Genomic DNA, 20,944 nt, shown 5'->3' on the forward strand with positions numbered 1-20,944 from the left:
CATCATTAAACCTTATGACTAGTATAGGTTCAAAATTGGCTTTTGTCTCAAACATTTTGGTCTCCAAATGAGTCTTTTCTGCCTTGACAAGGATGCAGTCTGTGAAAAGGATTGATTGTCTTGACTAAATCCATTGCCATCTTCTTCCATAACTTCACTTATCACTTCACTTCCTTAACTGAGCATTCCTTTACTAAAGAGAGGTAACTGCCAAAGGCCGGGTCCCAAATGCTGCCTCAGTTGGCTAACAGCAAATGTAGTGTAACTTTTTGCTCTATTCAATTCTTAACAAAGTGCGCACAACTTTGAGCAATACTTTTTGTCCCTCAGAGCGCACCGTACAACCAGGAAGCAAAGTGTAAAATACAACAAAACAAAAATAAATCGAAGCGCAAATGGAAAACTCAAAGCTTCCGAATAACGATTCACGCTGCGTGTTTTTTAATACGGATTCAGAAGATTATAGATGTGTAAGTAACGTCAGTGTAACGTAGGCTTTAATGTTTTAATTGGAACGTTTGTTTTATTGTTTAGCCCATTATCGTGTTAGCTTCCTGCTAAAAGGAGCCGTTCCGTCTTAACTCCTTAAACAGCTGCATGTGTTGATTAAATTTTTTATTAAACATTATTTGTTCTCTGTGCTGAACGTGACAGGAGCAGCTGCAAGTCAGGTCCATAAGTATTTGGACAGAGGCGCTCTTTTTTTTTTTTTAATTTTGCCTTTTTACACCGACACGTTGGAGTTGAAATGACGTAATAAGATTTTCTTATAGTGTCAACTTTCAGCTTTAATTTAAGGGGTTTGACAAAAACTTCACACTACCCATTTAGGAATTACAGCTTTTTATAAACAGCCCTCCGCCCCCAGTTTTTGAGGCCATAAGTAATTGGACAAATTAAATAGAAGCATTATTGTTGATAGAAATCATCACTTTTACAGCCTGTTTTCTTTAGATTTGTCAGGGGGATGGATGGTCATTTTAAAAGTCACTGAATATGTCTTGGTCTTAATTTATGTCAGTCATTGAAAAATGCAAGCAGCACTGTACTGTATGGTAATCTGTCTGGGGTCAGCAGTTCCCCGAAAACCAAGTGACTGTGCAACTAGATAAATCAGACGGTGTTCTAGGCTTCTGTGGTTGTGATTGGAGAAACTGTGTACAGTGAAACTTTTGTCTGTTGCATCGCCAGTCAGAGGTTCATGGTAGAGTGGAACAGAAAATGATTTTCATACATGAAAACACATCAGTTTAAGGTGCCCCACAGTGCTTTTCAAAGGTAAACACATTGACAACAGTGGTAAGAAAAAAGAAAAATAAATCTGGTGTTTTTTGATTGTAGGAAGAAACCTTAGAGGAGACTCAGGTGGTTGAGCATCTGTTTCAATTTTTTTTCAATCTGTTTTCATTTATATAGTGCCAAATCACAACAGAGTTGCCTCAAGACGCTTCACGCAAGTAAGGTCTAACCTTACTAACCCCCAGAGCAGCAGTGGTAAGGAAAAACTTCCTCTGAGGAAGAAACCTCAAGTAGACCAGACTCAAAGGGGTGACCCTCTGCTTGGGCCATGCTGCATCTGTTCTGGTCATACTACCAATATCTATTTGACAAATGAAAGGAAGGAAAACAAAGAATTGTCAAACATACGAGGTCTATTAGATAAGAAACCGGCACTTTTATTTTTTTTTAACTATATGGATTTGAATGACGTGCGATTACACCAATCATGCTTGAACCCTCGTGCGCATGCATGAGTTTTTTCACGCGTGTCGGTGACGTCATTTCCCTGTGGGCAGGCCTTGAGTGAGATGTGGTTCAGCCCTCTCGGCTGAATTCCTTTGTTTCACACGCTGCTCGAGACGGCGCGCGTTGCTTTATCAAAATTTTTTCTGGACCTGTGAGGAATATCCGAGTGGACACTATTCGAGAAATTAAGCTGGCTTTCGGTGAAACGTTTAACGACTGATGAGAGATTATGGGGTGTTTCTGTCAGTGTAAGGACTTCCCACGGAGCGGGACGTCGCGCAGCACTTCCAGGCGCCGTCGTCGGCCTGTTTCGACCTGAAAACATCCTAATTTAAGGCTTAATTCACCCAGGACGTCGTGAGAGAACAGAGAAGATTCAGAAGAGGCCGGCATGAGGACTTTATGCAGACATTCCACTGTTTAAGGACATTTTTTAATGAAAGACGTGCGCGCATATTCGCCGAGTCGTTTCCGTGACGACTCTGCGAATCTGTGTGCGCCTCCGTGTTGAAAACCATTTGTAAAATTCAGGCGGCTTTTGATGGCTTTCAACAAGTGAGTAACTGAGAAATTGTTTAACAGCTTGGGCATGTTCCAACTTGCCCGTTAAGGTTTCCAACGGAGGTGTTTTTCCTGTCGCAACCCCCCGTGGTCGGGTCCGGCCCGACATGCGACTCTGCCCGCACGTTCTTTCATTACAAAATGTCCGTTAACAATGGAATGTCCGAATAAACTCCTCATGCCGACTTCTTCTGAAAGTTCTCTGTTCTCTGACGACTTACTGGGTCAACAGAGCCTGAAATGTGGAAGTTTTCAACTTGAAACGGCGAGATGCTGCCGCCTCGGAGCGCAGATCGGCGTCAGGCGCCTTGGGCCGTCCTTAAAGCGACACTTACAGACCAAAATCTCCCATCAGCCGTTAAAATGTTTACCGAAAACCAGCTGAATTTATCGAATGGTGTCCACTCAGTTGTGCCTTACAGTTTTGAAAAAATTTTGATCAAACAAAGCAGCAGTCTCTGAGCCATTCCTAAACAATGAAAAAATCGACGAGAGGGTGGGCCACTCCTCACTCAAAGACTACCCACAGGCGAATGACGTAACCGACAGGCGTGAAAAAACTCGCATGCCCACGAGGGTTCAAGCATGTCTGATGTAATCACACGTGATTCAAATCCATATGGTTTTTGAAAAAAATAATAAGGTCGGATACTTTTAGAATTCATCATAGTACAGAAACAGCATTAGTGAAGGTTACAAATGATCTTCTTATGGCTTCGGACAGTGGACTTATCTCTGTGCTTGTTCTGTTGGACCTCAGTGCTGCTTTTGATACTGTTGACCATAAAATTTTATTACAGAGATTAGAGCATGTCATAGGTATTAAAGGCATTGCGCTGCGGTGGTTTGAATATTTGTCTAATAGATTACAGTTTGTTCATGTAAATGGGGAATCTTCTTCACAGACTAAAGTTAATTATGGAGTTCCACAAGGTTCTGTGCTAGGACCAATTTTATTCACTTTATACATGCTTCCCTTGGGCAGTATTATTAGACGGTATTGCTTAAATTTTCATTGTTACGCAGATGATACCCAGCTTTATCTATCCATGAAGCCAGAGGATACGCACCAATTAGCTAAACTGCAGGATTGTCTTACAGACATAAAGACATGGATGACCTCTAATTTCCTGCTTTTAAACTCAGATAAAACTGAAGTTATTGTACTTGGCCCCACAAATCTTAGAAGCATGGTGTCTAACCAGATCGTTACTCTGGATGGCATTTCCCTGATCTCTAGTAATACTGTGAGAAATCTTGGAGTTATTTTTGATCAGGATATGTCATTCAAAGCGCATATTAAACAAATATGTAGGACTGCCTTTTTGCATTTACGCAATATCTCTAAAATCAGAAAGGTCTTGTCTCAGAGTGATGCTGAAAAACTAATTCATGCATTTATTTCCTCTAGGCTGGACTATTGTAATTCATTATTATCAGGTTGTCCTAAAAGTTCCCTAAAAAGCCTTCAGTTGGTTCAGAATGCTGCAGCTAGAGTACTGACGGGGACTAGCAGGAGAGAGCATATCTCACCCGTGTTGGCCTCCCTTCATTGGCTTCCTGTTAATGCTAGAATAGAATTTAAAATTCTTCTTCTTACTTATAAGGTTTTGAATAATCAGGTCCCATCTTATCTTAGGGACCTCGTAGTACCATATTACCCCATTAGAGCGCTTCGCTCTCAGACTGCGGGCTTACTTGTAGTTCCTAGGGTTTGTAAGAGTAGAATGGGAGGCAGAGCCTTCAGCTTTCAGGCTCCTCTCCTGTGGAACCAGCTCCCAATTCAGATCAGGGAGACAGATACCCTCTCTACTTTTAAGATTAGGCTTAAAACTTTCCTTTTCTCTAAGGCTTATAGTTAGGGCTGGATCGGGTGACCCTGGACCATCCCTTGGTTATGTTGCTTTAGACGTAGACTGTGTTTCATAATTATTGTATGGCCTTGCCTTGCAATGTGGAGCGCCTTGGGGCAACTGTTTGTTGTGATTTGGCGCTATACAAGAAAAAAGTTGATTGATTGATTGATACTTTTCTAATAGACCTCATACATGACAGAGAAACTACAGCTAAGTATCCAGTTATATTCATAAAGTCCAGTGGTTGTATTAATCAAGTGTCCACACAGTCAAGTAATGTGGACCCTTGGTGTGAAGTAGAGCACAATTGTGATAGTCAATTGACAGTTCCGATTCTTAGTGCACCCCTGAATGTCCCAAGCTGCCAAATTCTTATGAAAATATCTGGAATTCCTAAGTGGTTAATTTGATATATTTGTTAGACCCCTTGAGTTAAAGGTGAAATTTGACATGACAAGAACACCTTTTTGTTTCTTCTTTTTTTTTTAAATTGTGGTGATGTATAGTGACAAAATTACAAAATGTGCCACAGTTCAGCTACTTATGGATCTAACTTTTGGATTCCAGTGCCACTATCTGAACTGGAAAGGGACTCAATGTGCACATACCTCTGACAGCTGAGTAAAGGTACGCTGAGACTTGCACGACTTTGATGCACGCACTTGCATGACCTGTGTCGTGCAGGAGAGTAAACTTGTCTTTAATGGGTGTAGACTGAACGTGAGAGGGGCACTGGCACATGTAATTGCACAAAGAAAATGTTTTATAATGTTTAATAAATCTTTCACGCATAAATGTTGTGCAGCGTGGCACGATCTGCTCGCCAACACTAAGTGCAGCTCGTCAAGTGGAGTAAAGAAGAGGTGAACAGAGCGAGAGGTTGTGTCAGTGCACCACATCAGAGTGCAGCATGTCTAAATGATTATAACAAGATGTTAAATCTACCATAAACATGCTTTTACAGCTGCACACAAGAAGGAAAGAACATGCAACTGTTTTATCAAGCCATGCCAATGTAAACATGACATAAATGCCTTTTTAGATGACTCCAAATGCTTTCTCCAGCTCATTCAGCAGGCGTGCAGGAACGGCTGTTGCTGGAGCGGTCATCTGGAAGCGATTAGAGCCGTTTCCAGCAGCCAGCTTGCAGAGAAAATGATTAATCCGCTACGAAATAATTATTTTATATACGCAGCATCCATCGCAGAGAACGTGGCAGCCAGTGGAACAAAGCACGGCGTCCAGCTGGGAACACAGCGGGTGGGATCGTCACAACGTGCATCAAAGTTGTGCAAGTGTCAGGGCACCTTAACAATGGCCAACATCATAATTGCTTCCACCAATCAACAGAGCGTGTTTAGAAATCTGACTTATTTTTCTGCCGTCAAACTTATACACAGTTATGTAGCGATTAAAATTTAGAGTCACTGCAAACATCAAGTCCAAAATGAGCAGATTTTGGATTAGTTTGGACATAAAAGACATGAAGAACAAACTGAAAGGACATTTGCACTGACAAAACAAGTAGGAAATAAGTCCTGTATACATAGGCCCTGAGGGCTGTTGGTGCCCGTGCTTATCTTCGGATTCCTTTAGCGAGAAGCGGATAGCGTGTATGACTCTCCCTGGATGGGATGAGATGGGAAGCCAGTCTGACTCACTATTTGTTTTGTTTATTTTTATTTATAATTGACGCTACATTTTAATGTTCCCAAATGAATAACAAGTTTAATCAGCCAGCTTGTGCCGAGTCACGCAGATCAGTGTGCCAAGCCACTCCTGAACCGTGCATTTTTCGAGAACTCCGCGTTCAGTCAGGTGTTCGAGCTGTTTAAGTGATATTATAAATCATCTCGGGAAGCTTCTGCCTTGAGTATGTCTTGAATGATTTGAAATACCTTCCAATTAATGTGCACAATGGATCTATGGTGTCTCCACTAAGTTGAGTTGACATATTTGACCTTGGTATAGTGTCCAAGTTGCACTAACATACATTAAGAGTGACATTAAGCACGACCTGTCAACCTTGTTTTCAATTACGACCACTGAAGCAAAAGCTCTTAATTTGTAGAAGAAGCCGTTAATAGATTAATTGAAAATGAAGATAATTGTCAGTTGCGGCCCTTCCTACACAGAGGCAGCGCTGGGATCAGTAGTAGCTTGCTGCAGACTAGTGTTTATACAGACTGGGTAGATTTGTAAAGATCCAGCGCTGCCTCTGGTACTGAGTATGCGTTAATATGAATAGGTGCCACTGAATGGAAACAGCTTTAGGTTCCATTGTGTCAGCTGCTCAGTTGTACCAGATGACTAATGTCACAGTAGCGCTGTCCTGCCTGGAGCTCATACTCACCTCTTGTAATACTGGCAAGCAGTAGCTCATTGAAATACATTTACATTTATGCATTTGGCAGATGCTTTTATCCAAATCGACTTACAAATGATTCACACACACACACACACACACACACACACACACACACACACACACACACACACACACACACACACACACACACACACACACACACACACACACACACACACACACACACACACACACACACACACACACACTCTAAAGCCGGGAATGTCCATGCAAGGTGCTGATCTGTGCAGTGGAGCAATTTAGGGCTCAAGGATACTTTGACACAGGCGGGAGCAGCAAGGGATCGAACCATCAATCCCTTGGATCATATACAACCTGTTGCTGCATCTCAGAGAAGCTTGCACAGTGTCTGCATGAGCTCAGTGCAGCAAACTATACCACTTTGAATTTGTTGGAACACTCGAAGTAATAATGGCAAAATTTAATCCATTACCCACAGTGTCACAGCTTGTGCTCCAATGAATGCTCTTCTAATTATTATTATTAAAGGAAGTAATGACTGACTCCTGAACTTGCACGCTTTTCACCAACTTTTAATGGCTTCTTTGACATAAAACAACCAGAGTTTCCACCAAGGTTCATAAAATGGATGCATAATATTTTGAGTCATCCTGCTTGTAAACAATCGGAGGCACCAACTGCACCTTTTTGGTAACACACCACATATCCTTTGATATCAGTTTTTACCTCTGCAAAGAGGATCATGTCAGTGGTTTGTTTTTTTGTGTTTCTGTGTCTGTTAGCAAGATTTCCATCTGGTCTCCAGAACTTCATTAGATGATAAATTTTTTTTCAATTCAGGCCATATTTTCTGGAGTATAAATTACTGGTTTTTAGTAGTTTGGGAGGGCCTGTGACCAACATTACAAGATAATACCATTACTAATAATAATGATCATGTGTTCATTGTTTATAACAATGATTATAATAACTCTTAGTTAGTGAGGGAAAGTTTACAAAACAGTAGTGAGACCAGCTATGTTGTATGGTTTAGAGACAGTGGCACTAACAAAAAGACAGGAGGCAGAGCTGGAGGTGGCAGAGCTGAAGATGTTGAGATTCTCTTTGGGAGTGACAAGAATGGACAAGATTAGGAATGAACATATCAGAGGGACAGCTCAGGTGGGACGGGTTGGAGACAAAGTCAGAGAGGCGAGATTGAGATGGTTTGGACATGTGCAGAGGAGGGACTCAGGGTATATAGGGAGAAGGATGCTGAGGATGGAGCCACCAGGCAGGAGGAGAAGAGGGAGACCAAAGAGGAAGTTCATGGATGTGCTGAGAGAGGACATGCAGGTGGTTTGTGTGACAGAGGAAGATACAGAGGACAGGGTGAGATGGAAACGATTGATCTGCTGTGGCGACCCCTAACGGGAACAGCCGAAAGACAAAGAAGAAGAAATCATAACCAGCACATTTCTTCACAGTAATTAAATAAGTTTAGGAAAAAATGCACAGGGAGTTATAAAATAATCCGCTGCACGTTCACAACAGCAACAAAATAACACGACCAACTGACTTTGTAAGTTGTCGGTGCACTCGTGGTACAGCGTTGTCTGTAAAAATATGGCCAGTTTGTCACCAGTTTACATCAAGCCTGTTTCAGAGTGTGTACCAGAAGATGGCATGCATAGATTTTACCTTAAAAATAATAAAACAAAAACAAAAATGTGTATGAAATAAAATATATTAATTAACCTCTAAGCTAGCCAAGGTGGAAGTGACTCATGTTTACTATTAGCTAAACCATCTAACATACACGGATACTTGGAATCCAAGTAAACATTTACATTATTAGATAGAAATGTATTGATCCCTTGGGAAGACTCCTTCAGGGAAATAGAGTTTCCAGCAGTATTGTATAGTAGCACACACGGTAAGAAGCATACAGTGTTTCAAAAGTGAAAAAAAGAAAAAAGTTTGTAAATATAAATACAAATACACAACGTAATAAATACATACTGATCAATACTAGTTTACGGGCTGCTAGTGTTCCTCTCATTCCCGACTTCTGTCTTCCTATTACGTCTCCTCCCCGAGTGAGTATTTCAAGATTCAAGATTGTTTGTTGTCATTGCACAGTCGTACATTGTAAATTAACACAATGAAATGGGGGCTGTCATTCATTTGAGTGAAGGTAAAGTGAGAGAAAGCACTGTGACATTGCCAAGGTTGGGTAGGATTACTTTAAAGAATATATGTGGATTACATGTATATATGTACATACATTTGGATTACTTGTAATCTGATTACTTTTGGATTACATTTCAAAGTAATCCTACCCAACCTTGGACATTGCACATAAAATATCTGTAGTAGGTCCCACCTATTGACTTATTAAAGACTTTGCGCAAATACAGAAAACCACTGCTGCTGTAAGAAATGGAAAATAAATTCAAAAAGTCAATCTTTAAAAAAATTGCAAGCTTTACTTTGAATAAAAACTGATATTTTCTGTCTTTTTGACAGTGTGCACCACAGTTTTCTGCACATTAACACGTGGCCCCATGTCATTGCACCTGTGATCTGTTAGATGTTTTGTGTCTGTGGAGTTGACACAGGTGACGTTTGTTTCTTTGTTTGCGAAAGGCCACAGAAACTGTAGACGTGCTCTATGCTTCATTCTTTCTCGCCTCAGATGAGCTGGGTTTCAGGCTAGACGTGACTTTTCAGAAATATCTCAGGTTGCAGCCCGACTGATCTGCACATAGTTACACTTGTTTAGTTTTCTGCAGTTTTATGGCATGTGAAAATACTGCAAGGAAAATGTGAAGATAAAATTCCAGTAGAGCAGCTGTCATTACAGGCCACAAAAATCTGTATTTATCAAACAGGTGCACTCCAGTTGTAAGCACATCAGTAAATATAAGCCGTTGATGAATCTCTCATGTTCTAAACTATGTGCTTGTGCATATTCCTGGTCATTTGCATTAAGAAACACCTTCAATTAACCATATATGGTCACAAAATATCCATTTGTTGCTTGTGTTCCTCACCGGAACAACGGCCACAAGAGTGAAGAAAAGCACTTTTTGTGAAATGGAGATCAAGATGCTTGTGTGTGGTCATAGCAGTATGATGTAAATATAAATAAATGAAGTGAGTGGTAACACTAGATGGAAACAGTGAGTCCACCAGACTCACTGTTTCGGACCCATCCATTTCAGGTTCGGACCCATCCATTTCTAACGGCCATTTAATCATGGTATCATGGTTTGTGTTAATTTTGTTTGTTGGTACAAGTTGCTAAATTACACACTTTCTAAGAAATGTTGGCACACATGTTTTTGTACAAATCTGCATAGGAATGGTTGATAAATGTGCTGTATTGGAACCTTTTCCAAGGTGTATTTGTACACAGTTACATTCCTTCTAATTGTTATTAAATTATCTGCCTTAGGTATTAATTTATTGACAAAAATGCCTTGTCTTACAGTTTTAAGGAAAGTGATACTCATGAGTCAACAGCTAGATTATTATCTAAATGTTTTCTTCTTATAACAAGCAAAGTTTCTGCCCATTTTTGTAAAAATTAGCTCAAGCATTGTTGAATAATCCTGCAAGCAGGTGCACAAAAACCAAGAAGTATCACTTTGTTATCAGAGGTAAAAAGGTCTTTCTGTCTTCAGCTGTCAAGGTTCCTATAGAATTCCTGATGCTTTGGCAGCTCAAAGGTCATGCAAACAATAGTTTGTTTTTCTTCCTTACACTTCAGATATGTTTTGCATGCATGCAGCACATACCCAAAATTCAAGGTTTGAACAAAAGTCACCATGAAACTGATCTTTTCCAAGATTATAATTAATATGAAGGTGATCTGATGACGCACAGTTTCTGCAGGACATCTCTGATACTGGGTTTCAGTTTAAAAAAAAAAATGAAGATAACACAAATATGGCTGTGTATATGAGCCACACAGTCATCAGGGCTTTTAATTTTATTTATTTATTTATTTATTCATTTCCAGGTGGTGATTTCAACAGTAAAGCGAGCCACGGGAACCTTCTCCTTAGTAGGATGGTAAATATTTCTTCAAATGATCTCTTTCCTGAACTTTAGTTGAACCATATTCTGTTTGTTTGTGGACTCCATCCGGGTCATGTAGAACAAGTACAGAAGTAGATGAAGGTTGTTAGATGTCTCTGTTGTTTACTCGTCTGGGCAAAGTTATGGCTGATATCCTGCCAGTGTTGCAGACCGAACGGTCCCGCTAAAAATCGGCCCCCTCAGATGACGTGGTTCACGGATTAACACCTTGTTTCTGCTTCAAACTGCACTCCAGTCTATCTCAGTGACAGTTATCTGAAGCTTTTGTACAACAATCGTTTCCACATAAATTCAGCATTATTTCATCAGAAATGATGGAGGAAGCGATCAGAGCACCGCGGCTAAACGAGCTGCTAGCTGATGTGTTCACTGCACGTCGGACATTTCAAGGCGTCACAGATTTTTGCCTCGTTTCTGCTTACAACGACCTCGGTTCTGCTTAAAACTGACTTTAGAATGTTTTAAGAGGTTTTACCTTTATCATCTGATGGTTAATAATCCCATTAATCCATTTGATTGCTTTGGGTGAAGAGACTCCATCTAAAACGTGCTGCTGTGGCCCGAAATGATGCATGCACAGATGCAAAAGGTGGAGTAATTTTTAGGGGCGGACCTTTCGGTCTGCGACACCGGTATTCAAGATAATGTTTACAGGTTAACAGACAAATGATGGGATTAAGCTATTGTAACTTCTTTTTTTTTTTTTGGTGTATTGTTTAGAAAGCGTGAATGTCTAAAATACACTCTGTCATATAGTCCTGGACTTAGTCTGTTTCTGGTTACTGCAGACAGCAGTACGAGGACGAGAATTGAGCAACACCAAGTGCTGAATGAAATGTGATTAAATCTACATCTGAAATGTTGCACAATTAAAAGGCTGCAAAATATTCAGTTTAAACTATTATGAGTTTATGAGAAAGAAATCCTGTGATTAAGGATATTGGGTAAGGTGGGTTTTGTTCTTTTGATCACCTTGATCTCATTTTGTGTGTATGTGTGTATTTGTGTGTATGTGTGTTACCAAGATATGTTAAGGCACACAGTACATTGGGCCTATGGTCAGAATGACGTGATTTGACTTGAGTTAGTATCAGTCAGCAATCAAGATCAGAAGTCAGGGTCAAGTTTATGGTCCAGTTCTAATGTGTAGGGAAATGGCTGTGAATGGTGCCGCCAGTTTTCATTGTTACTGCCAGTTACTTAGTGCTAACCCAAAACACTGCTTGAAAATGTTTTAAACTTTTTAAACATCTATGTTTTGACCTTTCTTGTGGAGTCCACATGAAATGGAAGACGTCACAATACGAGCTTAAATTTGCAATACAACAGGAAAGTAAAACCAGAGTTAAGGAATAGATAAAATGTGTGCCTGGGGATGGTGCCCACATTTTTCTTCTATTCTGCAAATTAGCAATGGTTAACTCAAAAACACCGCTTTGAAATGCTTCAAATTCTTTTAAACACCTGTTTATCAAACGTTGTTGTTTCCAGAGTCCACGTGTGCTGTGCTGCCACCTGCTGGATACCACTGTCCCCTGCTGGACAGTTCCAGAATGTGTATCCAGATCAACTGACTGGATTTGATATTTAAAGGCTACAGTCAGCACAGGGGCTGCACATACACAAACGTGCGATGCCTCTTGTGTATATCAAAGGTTAAAAAGATACTACATGTGCAGATACTTCTTTAGAAATAAAGTATTTTTGTGCTACCTCTGTTTTTCTTACCAACTTACTTTCTGAAAAAAACATCTACTGTATGTAGTCAGTTTTTGTGGAAGAGTCCCCTAGTGGCGATTAAGTGAGCTGCATGCTGTAGCACAAGGCAACATGCCATCAGAGTTTTTGTTTTTAATCTTTTGCTCAGTTTGCTGACAGCCGGTTTCTTTGTAATCAGCTGGCTCTCAGATAAACAGTTTCAGCATTTAGACTAAATGCTCCTAGAAAAGCTGCAATGATGAGTGCTGGAGTTTTTATGACGTATTTATGTGAAACAAGGGCCGTCATCAAAGCAAAGAGTGCCGCGTCATGCTGAAAAGGTTGCCTGCAGTTAGTAAGTCGTCCTTCTCTCTCCACAGTGTGTTCATGCTGTTTGTCATCTGGCTGCTGCGCAGGTATCACTCCGTGGCTCAGGTACATTTACACCAGTTGTGTGTTCACGATTCCTTTGATGCGTTTGTCTTTGCTTCGCTGCCACCGGAGATCTGTTCAATTAGCCACGGCAAATCTTGGCGTAATTGAACCCAATTAAAATGCAGCTTAATAAATTGTGTAGTTAATTGACTTGTGGTCTTTCTGTGATAATGACTGCAGTCTCCTACCCCACCTCCCCACCACCACCACCAGCAAAGGAAGGAATGAGCTTTACGCCAGTACACTACTTCTCTGTTTGTTTTCTTTTCTTCCACATGGATAATTTATTCTTCTTTGATGATGAAAGGTTTTGAGTATCTTAAGTTGTTGAGTATGACGCATGTGGGTGTTTGAAGCATGTTCAGCTCGTCTGTCAGGTTCAGCGGAGCTCCCACATTATCCTCTTAATCTGAACTAAATGACAGCTTAACATGGTGCTCTGACAGATCCTATTACCTCCTGACCAGGTCGGTGCGGATGGCCTTGTCCCCGCCGACTCCTCCGCCACGCTGCATCATCCTTCTCTTTACCCTTGCAAAGGTTATCCTTCAGTCAATAGCCTTCAGTGCTCTTTAGCCCTCGCATGCTCTTTTTCTGTCTGTTCCTCCTCTGCAGCTTTGACAGGGTCATTGCAGGACAAAAATTGATGACTGGCTGAGAGTGTTTCCTTGCATGCAACAAGCACAGCGTGTAACCTCTTCTGCGGGCTCAGTCCGGTTATGGCTGACAGACTATGTGTGTGTGTGCAGCAACTGCATTTCTCAAAATTATGTAGTGCCGATTGTTACGCCCGCCAAGGATGTAATGAAATCATTGATGTTTAGTTATTTATTTATTTGTCTGTCTGTCTGTTAGCAAGCTTACATCAAAACTACTGCACGGATTAAGGATTGTGACAAAATTTTCACCACAGATAGATATTATACCAAGGAAGACTCCATTAAAGTATGGAGATGATCCAGACCCGGATCCAGATTCTGGATCAAGTTTCACTTTCCATAGGCTTTGAAGGATTACTTTTAGCAGGATTATGTCAAAACTCCTGCACGGATTCTCAACAAATTTGCACTACAGATACTCCATTAAATTTTGGAGGTGATCCAGATCTGGATTGGTGGACGTCAGAAATCTGTGCTCTTGCTCTTTGCTCTTGTTTTAAAATATAATGAGTCTGTTTCTGTAGATGGAAATAAGGCGACACTTTGTATTTTCATATATTTGTCACGAGACACTATGTGTCAAGCAAATCAGTGGAGAGTTGACCCAGTTTGCCTGTTTATTTAATTTAATTTTTTGGAACTTTTTATTTTGGATTTTTTTTTTCTCAAAACAGAACATTCCCTGAGCCAAGTACTAAAAATAAACAATAATAATAAAATAAAATAAAATAAAAATAGTAATAAAAGTACACTGTATATAATCATTGCTGCATATGGTACAAAGGCACACATATCAATAGATACATATTATATAATGCAATAATAAAGATAACATGCCCACACACACACACAAAAACAAAGAGATAGGAAAAAACAGATTAACTTCATGTCAGAATCAGTTCCCAAAACTTTTTGCGCACCATACTTGTATGTTTATTTCGAGCATCAAGTACATTGCAAAAGGATATTTATCTCAAATTCTGAACTGACGTTTTGTTTTTTTCTGTAACTTCTCAAATATATTTGTATTCATTTATTGTACTGTACCTAAGTGGACATCCATACACTGACTGAGTGTGAGGCCAGTCTGATTTGGGGTGCTGGAATACAAATAATTAAATAAATTATGAAATTCAATTTTAAAAGCAAGTCCACAGACACTACGTTAAATTACTGTGGGATTTCGTATTATGCTGTACTTGTTTTCTTATAAGTTACTCAGGACAAAATGCAACCTGCAAGTACAGACTGTGATCTGCTCGTTCAGATAAGTAACAGGATTTTGTTATTATTTTTTAACTCCACAGTGTAACATTGACAGTTTATTTTATCACTATCTGCTGCAGAACAATTCCACTGCTCACATGTCTGTTTTGGTCGTACTACGTTACGAAGGATGGACAACACGCACTGCTGAAAGGGTTCTTTCAGGAGTTTTAATTTGAGTGTCAGACACCAGATATTCCCCTGCCATTGTACAGGCCTGACAGTTTTTGTTGGTCTGGCAAAAGCTGCAAACCTTCCTTTGGATTGTAGCCAATCTCCTCAAATTATCTGCAGTGTCTCTAAAACGTCTACATCATGCTCCGGGTGTAGTGTTTCTGATTATATCTCGCATATTCACTGTGATGTTGTGATGCATTGTTGTCACAATGTCTAGATATCTCTTGATCTCTGAGTGAATAATGTATTTTCCCTGTGTGTAAATCACTTCTCCCTAACAGAAATCCACCCATTATTATGTATTGTAGTATTGTATGCCTGTTTTGATGTCTTTAATCATATACTGTGTCACTAGTCAAAATATTTAATTAAGTTTATTAAAAGATAAAATCACTTAAAAGAAAAAAATCACTTCAAAGATAAAATATAAGGTAAAATATAAGGACTTTTTTTTGATAATACATCTTAAATACACACATGGACAAAATTGTTGGTACCCCTATATTTTATGAACACATTTTAATATATGGAAAGAAATTAATGCAAACAAAGCAATTTTGTTTAATCAAAAATATTTTTAAAAATGTACAAAAATATTTGGCAACAAGAACACAAAAAAGGCTTTCATAAAGTGAAACAAAAATACTAACATAAAATGTGTGCTGTGATGAATATATGAACATTTCCAACTCACTGAATATGTCTTAAGGTACCTTGGCACTTGCACGCATTTAACCCCTGCACCGCTGCCTAATTCGTCATGCCAATGCGACCCACTGTGCTCCACTGGCTGCTGCTCTTTGTGCCGCTGGACGCTGTTATATAAAATAATTATTTCGTGGTGGATGAATCATTTGCTCTCAGAATTTGGCTGATGAAAACACCTCTAATCGCTCTAGAATTTTCTACAGCTGCAGAATACTTGCACTATTCGGTGTTTCGCAGTTATGAATCTCACACCATCTTGCGGTTTGTGACTCACACGAGAGGTCAGTTTCAGCAGAGTTCCAGTTCAGGGCACAGTGTAAGCACACCTCGTGAAGTGTGGACAACAATGCAACATCGGAGCAACAGCAGATGTTCATCACAGGTGCTACACCCCCTCTAGATAACCCTCTCAATTTGGGAGAGTATATAAATATTATAATCGCCTGTGAGCTCACTGGATCAGTGCCATTCACATCCTTGCTAGCCATTGTTTCCATGCGATGTGAGACACCGGTACTCTGCTGGCGCCGCAGTGCATTCTGGGAAGCACAGGGGGCCTGCTAGGGAGATTATGGAAAAACATTAAAGTACCGAACGCACAATTTCCCCCATCGCAGCCGCAGAAGCCTGTAACATCTTCAGAGTTGTCATGGGTGTCTTGGTGGCTTTCCTCACTCATTTCTTGCACAGTCACTCAGTTTTTGAGACCGATCTCCTCCAGGCAGATTTAAAATACAATACCATACAGTTTGTATTTCTTAAATATTGATGAAATGAAGTTAGATATTAATTGACTTGAAAATGTTCATGTATCCATCCGTGGACTTGTCTAAAGAAAACCTGCTGTAAAAGTGATGATTTACTGTAAATTAATCAAAGGGTGCCGATAATGTGTCCAGCATACATTTTCTGTCAGGATATTTTGTTTCACTTCATGAAAACATTTTGTTTTGTTTTTGTTGCTAAATAACTTTGGACATTTATAAAAAAAAATACTTTGATTAAACAAAATTGCTTTGTTTGTAATTTATTTCTGACCATATATTAAAATGTGTACATAAAATATAGGAGTGCCAACAATTTTGCCCATGTGTGTATCTTAAGTGAAAGAGTCTGGTTTTGAGTCATATCTGAGATGAAACAAACTTTTTTCCATCACTATAAGATTTTTAAGATGCTGTTATTTGTTAAAGGAACATAGTTGGTATTTGAATACTAATGTGTTGATGTTATTTTGCGTACTCCCTTATTAATGTAAATATAATTGGGTTTTTACGGGTCACTTTATTATAATTAGTCTGCAGCGTCTGCTATCCTCTTATTTCACACATTTACTTTTACACCTTTTGATTACTTTCATTTCTTTCGTCTTCCGCCAGGTTAGAGAATAACATTAATTTCATTCACTTTCCAGTTGTGTTTTGTGAAATCACAATGAAGAACCTTTCATCAACTAAGTGTACTTTTGTTCTTCCATGCCTGTGAAGCAAAACAGAGTTCTAAAAAAAAAAGAAAGAAAGAAAAGTGTATCAGCTCTTTTGTTATAGATGAAAGCAGCAGAGCGGCCGGGCTGATCAGCGCCGATAGGTCGTTTCAAAGTGTAGACGACCTGTCGGCGCTTAGCTGCACCGCCGATATAGACAGCATCACTAGAAACGTTAATAGTATATTCAGTTTCTCATACCACTGACAACTGTGAGCAAAGATTTCCATTTACTTTGTACGTAGCCTTTTGAAAACTAGCTTTTTGAGAGGTGGCTGCTGCCTCGTTTGTAAACCTGAAAAGTTCCATTGATTTATTTTGTTTTTGCTTGATCCTGGTGGCTTGTTTGGACTGCTTGGTTCTAGAGGTTTGACTTATTTTGCATTGACTGTGTAATGTCTCTTATTTTCATTTTATTCAGAAGATGATCCTCAGCCTGACTGTTGCAGCCTTCTTTGACAGTGTAGCGTATGTCATGGTTAGTCACTTGTCACTTTTACTCTCTCTATCACACGCACACACACACAGTGGCTTTATTTTTTTTAATGTTAAAATGTATTGTTTGGTTTTTTTCTTCGGTGGTCAGGATGAGCCCCATCCAGAGGGATCTCTGTGTGACTTCCAGGCTTGGTGGCTAACTTACTTTGGTAAGACAAAACTCAATTTATGACTCCCTGGGACAACTTCACAATAAAGATGAGCAAACCAGCGAGATCAGACTCGACGTTCAATAGACAAACGTGTTAAAGAGCTCATATATCAGCACTAAAAATAATATTGCGTTTTCATTTTTCTTTAGGCTTGAGGACAGAATTAGTTTTGACGCGTTTTTTTGCTCTATGTTGTGTAACAGTTGGAAACGTGCAAGCCCTAGCCAGTAAAATGCAAAAAGGACCGAGTTGGGCAGCAGCAAAAATGGACTGTTTAACAGTTCACATTAACACATGCATAATTAGTGATGATTAAATGTGAAATTCCACTGTCTACCGCGGTATATTTCTCAGTATGAGCTTTTTGTTCTATAATGAAGTAAAAATGAAAGAACAATGTTATTTTATTTGTCATAGTAACCTGTTCACTTGCATTATGTTTTCAGCAATAGACAAAAATTTTTTTTATTAAAAATAAATAAATAAAATAAAGTTGCACCCTGTAAAATTTTAAAGTCACCTGGTTCAGTTTGCACATTGAGGGAAATTTCAGAGTACCATTTTTTTTCTTGTCCTTTTTTTGTTGTTTTATAGTTCTGCCATATTTCTATGAGGCCCACAAGTTATCTATTAGCCTATGTTGACCTCATCTAAATGAAAGTATCACTCTGCTCTTTTCAAATATAATTGTTGCAATATATCATATTTATCTGTGGGTTAATATTTAATTTGTACCTTGTTGTTTTATTGAATTCTGTTTTATAAGGTGATTGGTTGAATGCCTGATGTCTGACTTCTGCCATGACTGAGAGAAGCCACAACTCCTCAGAATTAAGACAACACTATGAGATGCAGAGATCACTTACAAAAATAAATAAATAAAATAAAAATCTGCATCAAATCAACAACAGCTAACTGCATTTAAAAAAAAGTCTTGCAGATTGAGAGAACAGCTGCAAACACAGAAAACAAATACAACCAACAGCACATGCAACAATTTCATTTGATCATGTTTTTGCTGCATATTTACACAATGCGCCCGAAAACACACAGATGCCGTAAATAGCCACGACACAACGGACATTCTCACAGCAAAACAATGAGGTTTTCTGCTGGGAAGACTTTTGCTGACATCTACTGTTCAGTCAGTGTTTCCTCTACTCCGCTGATTCAGTGGGACAGGCACGCATTATAACTGCATGCATGCACACATTTATTTGATTAGCATACGGCATTGATATCAAAACAAACACAGGAACAAAATTGTTGTGAAAGTGTCGTGACACGGACCCACAACAGGGGGCGTTAATGAACGGACAATGGATAAGCCAAAAGTAACAATTTAATGTTGTGAATCGCACAACGATGTACAGACAATAACAATATGGTGACTGTCAATCATACACCAGGTGACGTGTGGGCAGACTTGACAATAGAAGACGCCTGGCGAGAGAAGAGCCGGATCCCACACAGCTTCCACCACCAACGGAGCTGAAGAACACCGGAGCCGCCAAGCCCTGCGCCCCAGGTGGCCGTTGTCTTCAGCAGTCAGACCCGGTACTGCTGGCAGAGAACAGAGACAGTCCTGATGAGTGTGAGTTCGCACACTCAGTAATCCCACAGTCTGTATACAATTAGGAGGGAGAACCTCCACCTCCAGCAACAATTTCACCCGTGCAGCTCCTGTTGGTCTCTTTCCTGGATGGAGTGAGAGGTGAAGAACGTCGTCCTCTCACTGTCCGCCAATCCAGCCTCCGACAGAGCCCGCAGGAACACGGCTGCACACAGAACAATGTTTTGGACAACAATAATTACAGCAGAGAAGGTTACCCGAATGGTAGCTGATTTCTCGGCGGGGAGGTGGAGTTGCAGTCCGGCCTTTATGGTGGTGGTGATGAGTAGTGGATGAGTGACAGCTGGTACGGATGATGAGTGACAGCTGTCACTCCTGGTTGCTCCGACGCCCTCTCATGCTTGAAGCCCGCACTTCAAGCAGGGCGCCATCTTGTGGTGGTGGGCCAGCAGTACCTCCTCTTCAGCGGCCCACACAACAAAAATATTCCACAGAATTACATTTGTCAGGTTACTTGGTGAGATTTTCCTCTATGATATAGTCTGTATTGTGATTCTGACAGAGCATCAGTCTCGCTCCATTTCATCAGCGCGGTGCGATAACAGGTGGCGCCCAGTGCTGCCGTGGTGGCAGTTTTAAAAAAATAAAAAAACTTCACTCTCCTTTGAGAAAAATATGCAAAAAGTCTGTTTGTGGCAGACGGCATGTGTGATAAAGTATTCTTACAAGCTGGTCAGGTAGCGATTTCCACAAAAACAAACAAACAAACAAAAAACAGGATTTTCCTCATGATTGTGACTGTTATCCTCCTGCTTACAGAGATGGTACATGTACGTAGCCAGAGAAGCAAGGGGTTGAAAGGGCCACTTCCCTGTTAGAGTAAAGTCCACATTTGAAGCCTTTTTTTTTTTAAAAAATACAATAATAAAAATAATTGGACTATGTAATATATTGAGGTGTTTGGGGTGTGCGATATTGATTAGAGGGTGCAGACTGGTGCTAATAAAATCCTAGAGGAAACGCTGGTTGAGTGCAATAAAATAAAATGTCAGAATATAGCTATCTTAAAAGTGTGTTGGTAGAACTTGTGTTTTGTTGTGGAGCTTTGCGATGCACCTGTGTTTTTGCCTGTATTGTGTGAATTTGCAGCAGAGGTGTTATCAAATTAAACTGTTACATGTGCTGTAGGTAGTGATGCCAGTAACTCGTTACTCTAATATGACCACTTTTTTCAGTAATGAGTAATCTAATGCGTTAATCTTTCCAAATCAGTAATCAGATTAAAGTTCTCTGAGTCACTATGCGTTACTACTATTTTTGTACTGTGTGTCAATCGCAGCTTTAAAACAGGTGTCCCGATGAGATGCAGGGGGAGGTCGGAACTAACCACTTCACCAACTTTCAGTGAGCTGCGAGCACACAGTCATATCCGCGGACAGTTGTCTCTCAAAGCGCAGTGACGGTCAGAGCTATGGTTTTACCAGCTCATTTTACTAAATTATTTTAACGCTTTTTTCTTCTTTACACTCTGTGCTGCTCTGTGCGTGTCCTCGTTAAAAACAGCTGATCTGCAAAGCGCAAATACTAATGCTTTTTCCCCACCCAAATGCACCCAAGTCTCTTTCTGAGGATGACATGATGTAAAAACACTGATAAAATTTTCTTACTTGTCAATCTGGTCATGTTTTCTGCATAA

General features: G+C 39.9%; 1 protein-coding gene across 2 annotated transcripts in view; it reads left to right on the forward strand.

The window, feature by feature from the left end:
• Nucleotides 1-336: 336 nt before the first annotated feature.
• si:dkey-100n23.5 (cyclic AMP receptor-like protein A) overlaps nt 337-20,944 on the forward strand; it is a 108,894-nt gene continuing 88,286 nt past the window's right edge. Inside the window, exons 1-5 of one of the 2 annotated variants that reach the window (XM_034186782.1) lie at nt 337-470; nt 10,520-10,572; nt 12,678-12,732; nt 17,447-17,503; nt 17,612-17,672. In XM_034186782.1, the coding sequence (XP_034042673.1) occupies nt 396-470; nt 10,520-10,572; nt 12,678-12,732; nt 17,447-17,503; nt 17,612-17,672 (301 nt within the window). In that variant the 5' untranslated portion in view covers nt 337-395. The remainder of the gene's footprint in view (nt 471-10,519; nt 10,573-12,677; nt 12,733-17,446; nt 17,504-17,611; nt 17,673-20,944) is intronic. The other variant, XM_034186783.1, reaches the window with a different exon arrangement.

This window comes from Thalassophryne amazonica, chromosome 14, assembly GCF_902500255.1.
Source record: "Thalassophryne amazonica chromosome 14, fThaAma1.1, whole genome shotgun sequence".
NCBI lineage: Eukaryota > Metazoa > Chordata > Actinopteri > Batrachoidiformes > Batrachoididae > Thalassophryne > Thalassophryne amazonica.